Source organism: Ammospiza nelsoni, chromosome 3 (assembly GCF_027579445.1).
Source record: "Ammospiza nelsoni isolate bAmmNel1 chromosome 3, bAmmNel1.pri, whole genome shotgun sequence".
Lineage (NCBI taxonomy): Eukaryota > Metazoa > Chordata > Aves > Passeriformes > Passerellidae > Ammospiza > Ammospiza nelsoni.
In genome coordinates, this window is record NC_080635.1 from 70,285,306 (window position 1) to 70,295,053 (window position 9,748).

The 9,748-nt window shown below is 43.4% G+C and overlaps 1 protein-coding gene across 1 annotated transcript; it reads left to right on the top strand.

Moving 5' to 3' along the window:
• Positions 1 to 368: 368 nt before the first annotated feature.
• OSTM1 (osteoclastogenesis associated transmembrane protein 1) lies at positions 369 to 8,337 on the top strand. Its single transcript, XM_059468575.1, has 6 exons — positions 369 to 698; positions 3,327 to 3,441; positions 4,327 to 4,424; positions 5,391 to 5,555; positions 6,295 to 6,460; positions 6,769 to 8,337. The coding sequence occupies exons 1-6, from the start codon at positions 369 to 371 to the stop codon at positions 6,822 to 6,824; spliced, it is 930 nt and encodes a 309-aa protein (XP_059324558.1). The 3' UTR covers positions 6,825 to 8,337.
• The last annotated feature ends 1,411 nt before the right edge of the window (positions 8,338 to 9,748 follow it).

Here is a 9,748-nt window from a genome sequence, read left to right on the forward strand (position 1 = left end):
CTTAAAATCCCTTCTCGGGTGAAGAGAGCACCTGGATGAAAGGCGCGGCACAGAAACCACGAAGCAGGATGCGTCCGAGGCAGGTCCATGCCGCGGGCACAAGCACAGCTCGCACACTCTCCCGGCCCTGGAGACACACCAGCGCCCTGTCCTGGGATGATACCCTGGGATGGACCCCGGGATGGCACTCGGGGATAAGTAAATCCCCGGGATGGACTCCGGGATGAGCTCCCGCCCCCCGGGACCTCCCGTGTCGGCCCCGCCCTTTTCCCCGCCCCCGCCTCTCATCGGCCAATCAGCGGCAGCGCCCCGGGGCGAGGGCCGGCTCTTTCCCGGCGCGGCGCTTCCGGTTCCTCGATGCGGCCGCCATGGCGCAGCCGCGGTGTCTGTGCCGGGCGCCGCTGCCGGCGCTGGCGCTCGCCCTGCTCGGCCTCGCCGCCGCCGCGGGGCCGCGCCAGACCCCGGCGCTGGAGCTGGCGCAGGAGCTGGCGGAGGAGCTGTGGAGCGCGGGGCTGCCCGGCGACCTGCCCGAGCTGGAGCCCGAGTGCCGCAGCCTGCTGGCCGCCTTCGCGGAGGGCAGCGCGGCGCTGACGGGCTGCCTGGGCCAGCGCGCCCGCCCGGTGCGGCTGTGCCAGGGCTGCCACGGCCCCTACCGCCGCCTGCTCGCACAGTACGGCAGCATCGCCCGCGCCGTCGGGGTGCGTCCGTGGGGCCGGGCGGGGGAGGGTGCGTGGCTGCCGGGGCGGGCTCGGGGCCTGGCCCCTCTCCTTGAGGCTTCTAGGCCTGTGAGTTGGGTGCCGGAGCACGTCGGGTGGGATCCCGGTCCGTGCCGCCCGCTCCCGGCGTGGCTGGGGGCAAGCGGCTCCACCTGCGGAGAAAGCCGTGCGAGTGGAAAAACTTGAGCTGTTCTTGCTGATGTGCCCTGGCTCGCAGGTTGTATGAGCACTAATGGGAAACGCTGCTAGAGCTCGGCTGCCTGGCACTTCCCGGAAAACTGGTGGTCTGTGAAGCTGTGGCGAGTGAGGCACATCATCTTGTGAGGAGCCGTGTCACGGTGTTCTGCCTCCAGAGCTGATGGGAGAGTGTGTAGAAAGCATGAGCACTGGCATGGTCAATGCTCCTTACTGCTGGGAGAACTTTGACTGAAGCTGGGTCTTCTGTTTACATCCTCCATGGAGTTGATCCAGTTGTGAAAGTTAGTTCCTTGGATAGTGTGAGGATGACATTAGTGAATCAGACCAAAGGGCCTTTGTTCTGTGATGATGGCTAAAAGTGGGTGCCCTGGTAAGAGAACGGACAGAGAGCAAGTTTATAGGAGTATGTACCCTGGATCATACTTTCAGTCTTGGGATTTCTGAATTCCAAGATTTAGAATTGCCATTGATGAAAAAAATCTGTTGCTCTTTAAGCCCAGGTGATAACAGTGCACAGTTTCCTGTCATTAGAGAAGTATCAGTGCTGCTTTTGGGTAGCTTTGGGTTGTTTTCCTATTTCCCCTCAACACCCCAGTGCTTATATTGCAAGAGTGCATGCATATTCCTTTGGTAATTGTCCTCTCCAGGGCAAATATGTAGCCAGTGGTCTCTTGATTTAGTTTGCAAACTTGCGGTCTATTTGTTTCTTTTATGGAAGCTGTTTCACACCAGTGACTAGGTGGTGTGAAAGTGAGAAATTGAATGTGTAATTCTCTTGGGGACTTTTACCATGATATTTTGGCTAGGATTAAGTAGCCAGATGTATTGTGGTACTTAGAATATGTATGAACTCATTGCAGCTTCTGTGCTTGAGTGCTAGCAGCCTGGGAGGACTTGTCCACTCTGTGGTCTGGAAGGCACTTCTGTTGGCTTTCCTTCTGTGTGTGGATTAACTAACTAGGTGAATAAAGGAGCTGGCCTCTTGCAACCTCAGTCCCTGATTACAATTAATTAATCAGGTGTCTGATGTTTCTATCTTAACAGTGGTTAGGAGTGCCGTGTGACAGGAGCAGCCAGTTGGAGTTTTGGACAGCTCTGAAATATAAAATCCTCCTCACCAGGCTAATTAAAGAATCAATTAGGCAAACTTTATTTAAGGAATTATTTAGGTCTATGTGATTCAGTTTTGGTGAAGTGCAAGTAGGAACTTGTGAGCCCAGGTGGTGAGGAAGCTTAACAGCCTTTGTGAAGCAACCAGAGTTTCCTGCATAAACAACATTCTTGCATATCTGTAATTTAGTAGAAATGAAAGCGGGCGAGTGTGGGAGTTACCAGATGTGGCAATATTTGACTTCTGCAATTGAACCTCCAGGGAAAGTTCTTATTTAACCTTCTCTCCCCATTTTAACTAAGTGAGGCAGAAACTGGATCTCTTGTAAAGCACTGTAAAGAACAAGTTTCTCATTAAAGAGATTATTTTTTTCTGTGCCCCACACCACTTATCAAAGAGGCTTTTGACAGCTTTGGCAATTTTGAGAGGTGCTTAAGTCAATTTAGCAGCCAGACACCAGGAGCTAGAGCCCAGGAGTCAGCTGACTGGAGGTCATGGTTCTGTATCTGAATTCTGGTCAGAATGTTTCCTGTTTGTTCTGCAACTGCTTTTACAGTCGCTGTGTGTTTTTTAAGATCTTGGTCCAGAGAATAAGTTGTGGTAAGAGTTGTGGCAGAGCCTGCCTTGAGGATGGGGATGCATTGAATGGCTCACTGAGACAGATGAGCTTGGTAGCTGTCTGGGGAGGTGAGAGCTTGGCCTGGGCATGTGCTTGGGTGAGTGAGCACAGGCACTGCTCCACAGAGGGCTCTGTTCCTGGTGATGCTGCACTGGGGGAAGTTTGCTGCTCATAGAGTACATTGGTGCAGCAGTTTTGGAGGCTGTTTCTGTTTGGGTTTGGTTTGTTTGAGACCACTCCACTGGTTCAGCTCCCTCAACTGTTCCTTTTGTCTAATGAGAACGACCCTGTCCTCTTCTCTGACTGGACATGCCTTGAGCTGGCCCCCGGGCCATGGCCCAGGAATGGATGTACATGAGCCACCTGGCAGAGAAGGTCCTGGCTGTGTGCTTGGTTTTCCTTTTCCTTTTCCTCTTCTTTTTTTTGCCATATTTTTTTGACTGACTTGCATGTGGCCCTAGTAGACCTGCAGAGATTGTGTGCTGTAAGCTGTGTTGCTCACAGTATGAATTGGAGAATCAAAAGACTTTTGTTCCATCACTTCTGCTCTGCCTTTTCCAGAAATATCCATGTGATCTGTTGTGATTGTGTTAGATGTGCTTGTGTAAAATACATTTCAAAAATTCTCCTTTTGTATTTTTAACACTTCTTCACTTCCTTTTTTGTTTCCTTTTATTTCTAGAATTCCTCTGAGAGCCACAATTGTGCCAAAAGCATCTTGACCTCAGACAGGCTGCAGATAGTTGTGACCCTTTCGGAGTTCTTCAATGAAACCTGGGAGGCAGCCAACTGCGCAAGTACATGACTCATTCTGTAGCTCTCATGCTACTGTGGTGATGTAGCCCCTGAAATTTGCACAGATCAGAAACTGTGGGTGTTTGTTTGAATACAGCCAGTAGATAACACACAAATCCTGAGCTATAGCCACTCCAAGAGTGTTTTCTTTTGTAAGGGCCAAAATCTGAGGGCAGTAGTCCATCAGAAAACTACTGATGGTGCTTAGTACTTTCAGGAGAATTTCCTAGGACGTTGGCTTGCTTTCATGGTGCTGTTGCTGAACTCCTAAATTCCTCAAATAATGTTGATTTTAAAGGTCTGTCTGATTAGAGCGCCTGAAGTAGGGTAGGATGGATGGAAGCAGTAACATAGGGTTGAGCTCATGACTAGAAGAAAAGCCCCAGAGTCTCTGTCAAATCTGGTAAAAAGCTCAGCTCTTTTCTTAAAGAATAATAATTACATTGTGATTTCTACTATTGTGTTCATGGTCTAGCTGTTTCCTGGGTGCTCTCCATTTCATCTCTGCTGCTGGTGCTTCTGTTTCCACAAAATGGCTGTTACTGTTGCTGGGCAAAGCCAGATTTGTAGGCTGGGAAATAAAAGTAATGTCTTGTTTTATCTCGAAGTCCAAAGATAATTCAGTCCCCCTCTTCAGAAAGCTCTTGATGATAGTCTTCATCTTTCACTTAATCAAGGCCAATTAATTCTGAAATGTGTTCTTGATGGAAGTGTTAGGTCAGCAGGTCTGAGATATCAGTGGCAGGCAGATAAGGAAACTGCAGTGTTGACTAGACTCATTCTTTATAGCTGAGAGCTCTTTTTGCAGGAGTAGAGTGTCTGGGGCTTGCTGGCTGTGGAAATGTTAGAAATTAAAATATCCCAATGTTTTTCTTTCTTTTCAACAGATTGTTTAAAGAATAACAGTGAGGGATTATCAAATTCTACTGAAGAATTCCTGGATTTATTCAATAAATCTCTGACATGTTTTGAACATAATCTTCAGGTATCTTATGCTGTGTATTTAAGAGAAGCACTAAATCCTCTAACTGCTACTGAAATTTTATTTATGCTGAATAAACTGCAGATGCAGACTAGGCAAATAAACTGCTGCTGAGTTTGTGAATTGTAGGCAGATAAATCCATGATGGGTAAAATGCAGTTGTTTACAGACTCCGTGCCTGAAATTAATTCTAATTGATACTCACCTTGACTTCATTTTGTCTGTAATTGCAATGCTACTTCACATCAAAATTTCTGAATTCACAATAGTTGATAATTACATAGTAAAAACCAGCATGTCTGCATGCTCTTGCTTTGTAGAATTGTTGTCTTTTTTATGTAGAAATTCAGTCTTTAAATAGCCTTTGATAATATGGACTAGCTCAGGAGGACTAGGCACCTTTAATTCCTGTAGCATTTCTTTTGACTGTTAAAATTACTTATAGTTAGAAGTTGGCCATATTGCAAAGACAACTTCCTTGGTGAAATAAATGTGGTAATTGTCTTCAGAGAAAATGCCCTTAAGAAACTGCATATTCCGTTTCAGTCAGAAGCTGGACGGATTTCAGGATCATCCAGAAGTAAAACAGGTTTACTTCAATGGGCATGGGATAATCTTTGGGGAAACTATCTGCTTCTTTATTAATGCTTTCTAAGAAATGTGCCTTTATAGGCCTTGGTCAGGAGCAGTGTGGACTGTCTTATTGAAAACTTCAAGTGATTAAACTAGAGCTTAACCCAGTGCTCAGTGGGTAGCTGGTACAGCCATTACTGGGTTGAAATATCTTCAGAGATTGTAGTTTTCTTTTCAAGTGTCCTGTATTGCATTCATGGAGTGCTGAAGGCCACAGATGGAAATGATCGCTTGGTATGGCACAATCTGTCTCTGTCAATGTCAGCAGTAACAAATTGAACCAATTTTTTTTTAAATGCTTTAAACTGTCATTCATTCAGAGTTTTATAACCCCAGGGGCAAGGCATCGATCTGTCACCAAATAACTACACAGAAGTGTGCAAAAACTGCAATGAAACCTACACGAAATTGAATAACCTGTATAACCACCTGCAGAGGCTGAACAGGCAAGGTGGTGAATCTGCTCACTCTGCACACTTGTGTATTGACGTGGAAGATGCAGTAAGTGTTTGCTAATGCACTTTATTCAACGGAGCCATTTGTGCTTTTCATACTAGGATTGCTTTTTCCTTTGGGCAGGGGGCAGTGCCTTTGGCGGGCAGGTGCCCCGTGGTGGGAGGTGCTTGGTGGGGCTGTCCTGTGAGGTCCTGTCCTTGGGCAGTGCCACAGGAGTGTGACTGAAGCTACTGATCTCCTGAACCCATCCCAGTTTGAGTAGCTGCACTTTCATTTCTTTTTACTGTGAAGGGGATGGATTTTAAAAAATAAATCTCTTAATCTGGCTTTTAATGTGAGGCTTTACTGCTATTGTTCTAGCTGGTGTGTTAATTGATTCCTTATTACAGCAGCTGTTTCTAGGCATCCTCAGCATTGACAACATATGTTTGGAAAAAGCTTTGGTATATTGTGGGGTTACAGTGGCTGGGCTGAAGGAATGCTCCTCAAAAGTATGGGATTAGCCCTGTCCTCACAGATTATCAGTGAGCTCTTGAGAAACAGGCATGCTGCAGTGTCTACATGTGTCTGAGTACAGTTATGTTTTTGAAGCTTGTAAAAGTTTTGGTGTGAAATCTTGGCTCCATCTAAATAGTTTGTTTCAACATTTCCAGGTATTTGTTTGCTTTTGGGGGAGATCTGTTCAAGTGCAATTTTCTGAGGTGGCACTTGAACACTTGCATGTCTTGAGGCCTGAGTGTTTGCATGTGCTTGCTTTCATGGTTTGCTTCTGTTTTCCTTTTAGATGAACATCACTCGGAAGCTTTGGAGCAGGACTTTCAACTGTTCTCTTCCCTGCAGTGATACAGTCCCAGTGATTGCAGTTTCATCCTTTATCCTCTTCCTACCTATTGTTTTTTATCTTAGTAGCTTCCTTCACTCGAAGCAGAAGAAACGAATACTCATTTTGCGTAAGTGGTGTGGTGTTGGCATTTCTCTGTTGGATTGGGAGGTGCCAGGGATTTGCTTGGCTCTTGTGGGAGAGGAGGCCCAGCCAGATCTGCCTGCAGCTGTGCTGACGGCGCTAATAGCAACTATTAGTCTGCTGCTGTCCCCTGAAGAAGGGTAGGAAAGAGCTTCAGCCATATCTTTTCATTAAAGTTTCTGGATGTGAACAGAAAGCTGTTTGCAAGTCTGTGTCGGATAAATAGAGGGAGTGGAGAGACTAGTTTTGTGGAATTCTTTGTGTTTAATTTTCATATAATTTTTCCCTTTCTAGCCAAGCGCATCCAGTCAAATGCCAATCTTGTGAACATCCAAGAAAAATACAGCTGAGCTGCAAAACAAAACCTGAGAGCTGCTGCTGGTATACAGTGGGTACAATTGTGTTGGAATGAGGCCGGCACAAAAGAGGAGTTAATTATGGTTTAGTGTAATGATACAGAGCAACACAAGTTAAACAAAATGCTGTCTGACTTCTAAGCAAGGATATTAACAAACATGACAAGGCAGGGCTGTGTGACACTGTATGGACTCTGGTTTTGAAAAATCTGTGGTTTTTTCTTTCAGTCTCGGGCTGAAGCTGTGTTTTTCTGTTCCTAAGCTTTTGTACTTCACATCGGTAGAATAGCTACACTTTCCTTGCATGGTATTTTCTTATATTTGTTTCACAAAAACCTGAGATTTTGAATCTTTTTGAGGTGATTTTGATAGATAAAATTTCAAATAATATTTTATGTTTCTGCTTAAAACATTACTTTTAATTCCACATAATATTCAGACTTGGGATGGAAGGAACCCTTCAAAAATGTTCCTATCTTTTCTATACCACTGAAAAGTCATGCTGCTGGCATCTGTTAGAAAAGAGGCATGAAATATGCAGAGAAAGTGGCAATATATAGGATCTAAAATGGCAACAAAAGCAGCAAACTGCCAGTGCTGGACTTGAATAGTAATTATTGATGGCTACAGTATTCTGTTTTCTCTGAAACTGGTGGCATATTTAGTCTTTTGCACACTTTAACCACTAAAATTGTTGCTTTTCAAATCTTACATTTGCAGAAGCTAATTTTACATACCTGCTTGGGTAACAAGGTTTCACTCTCTGTTTATTATACCATTTCCTTTCCTTTTTCATTCTAATGTTTTAGTGTTTTTTTTGTTTTGTAGAGGAGAAGTGAGGTAAAGTCAAGTCACTGGAAATGCTGGATATACTGGTCTAGAGCTTGCTATGGCTTAATACAGAGGTGTTTACAGGAACTTTGTCAGGTAAAAGTTGTTTTTTCTAGGTAATCTGTTTTAGCAGTGAGTGAACCAGTGGGTTCTCTTACTCAAAAACTGTTCTGAAGAACATGAATATACTGTGTTGGGAATTTCAAGAAATAGTTTTAAAATATTACTCCCGTGAAATAGATGGATGTAAACAAATTCCAACTTGGAGAACTCCAAAGTGGATGGAGAAATTCGTGCAATAACTGCAGGGATGGGTGGTGCTGCTGTCAGCACCAAATTGTGGGCACAATTTGATGGCTGCAGCAATAGTGGCAGTTCAGTTTGTTTATTGTATTTCTGATTTGGGAGAGTGGTAGTGTTTAAATTATTTATAGCTGTACCTGAGGTTAATGAATGCCAGAGCCTTTGCTCCAATTTTTCAAAGTATTTTCTAACCTGGATATAAAAAAGAATGGGCATTACAGCAAAAAAAAAAAAAAAAATTCTTTTGGAATCTGTGCCTGATGTCTGTCAAAATGTCCCATGAAGTGGTTGTATTTGATTTGCCTTGGAGCCTATAATGTTGAATTTTTCCTTTGCACTAAGGCTCAAATAAATATATAACAGTGTAACCAAAGCTCTTCAAATAATTTGTTTTATTTTTTTAAATTTGTTCTTTTTCTTCTGTTAGGACATGCTGTTGGTTTTGAAGTCAAGTTTAACAAGTTTATTAAGCAGTACATTTAATAATAAGTAAAATACTGTGTTAGTAACTGGTCCCACCCATATGATTGCCTTTTTGTGTTTTATCAGAAAGCAGTATCTATCTTCCTCTGTGTAACATGTGAACTTCTATCAGCAGTCATTTTGTTTTAGGTAGTTTACAGCATCGATATAAAACTGTTTCTCTTGTGTAACAGTACCTTCATTTGGCTGGGAGAGGCATGCTGCCTTTTAAGAAAAAAATATTTTTTATATCTATTATTCTTAAACTTCAACTTTGTGGTACTTACTCAGCTGCCTGCTCTAATAGCATTACATTGATTTGGGACATCATATGATTGAGAGCTGTTCAAAGGAATCTTTCATTCGTGCAGATAAAGCCAGTTTGTATGTGCAGCATTTCAGAATGACAGCTTTTATACTGTAAGCGGTGGCTTTTTGAGCACATTCATGTTAAGTAGGTCTGAAAGTCATTACTTTGGGATATGGTGGTTAAGCACTTTAAAAAAAATCAGCTTTTCTTATTTTCCTGGCTCCTAAGCCAAACGGAAATACTCATGTGACTTTTGTTGTTTTTAATTTTAAAGCAGCAGCAAAGTTTACACTTGAGATTTTTAATGTTAAATCTACTATCTTTTTTTTTTTTCTTCCCCCCTGCCTTTCTACTGTAAACTTTCTTTACACAGTGTTATATTTTTGGTAGGCTATTTCATATATAAATTGATTGAATTCTCTTTATACTCTATTTGCTAGAGAAATGTGGAAGCAAACGGACTTTTGAAAGAGAAATAGAATTCTTTTTGCTGCTAGTCTTTTTTTTTTTTCTTTTTTTTTTTTTTTTTTTTCCTTTTTGGTGTTATATATATTAAAAAGCATAAACTTTGACATACTGGTTGTTTGTATTTTTTTTTTGGTGGAAATAAAGATTTCTTACTGTGGGGGGTAGCACTTTGATTCTTATTTATACTTGCTAAGAAACCCCTAAACGTGCAAAGTCAGCTCGAATAAAGATTGTCACTAAACAGCGAACAGCGTGGTTACTTAATTGCTTCATCTGTAGTTTATACTCCTCCTGTTCTGGGTTTGTGTTCAGGAGCACCTGCTTATTATTCTTCATTATGCTGTTTGCAGGACAGCAGCACCAGAGAGGTTTTTTCAAAGCAGTGCTGTGCTGAATTAGAGAACAGCCGCTGCTGTTGGGTGGAGTTTCAGCTCTGTCCCAGCCTCCTGCAGTCCATGGCGAGGCTCGTGTTAGCTGTGTCTGGGTTTCACGGGTGGGTGTGCAGCAGTGAGGCAGCTGGGGGTACCTTGCTGTCCTGGTGGGG

Coding starts and splice junctions, on each gene's coding strand:
- OSTM1 (XM_059468575.1), top strand. CDS start 369: ATGGCGCAGCCGCGGTGTCTGTGCCGGGCGCCGCTGCCGGCGCTGGCG. Junction 699..3,326: donor GCATCGCCCGCGCCGTCGGG/GTGCGTCCGTGG, acceptor TTTTATTTCTAG/AATTCCTCTGAGAGCCACAA. Junction 4,425..5,390: donor GTTTTGAACATAATCTTCAG/GTATCTTATGCT, acceptor TTATAACCCCAG/GGGCAAGGCATCGATCTGTC.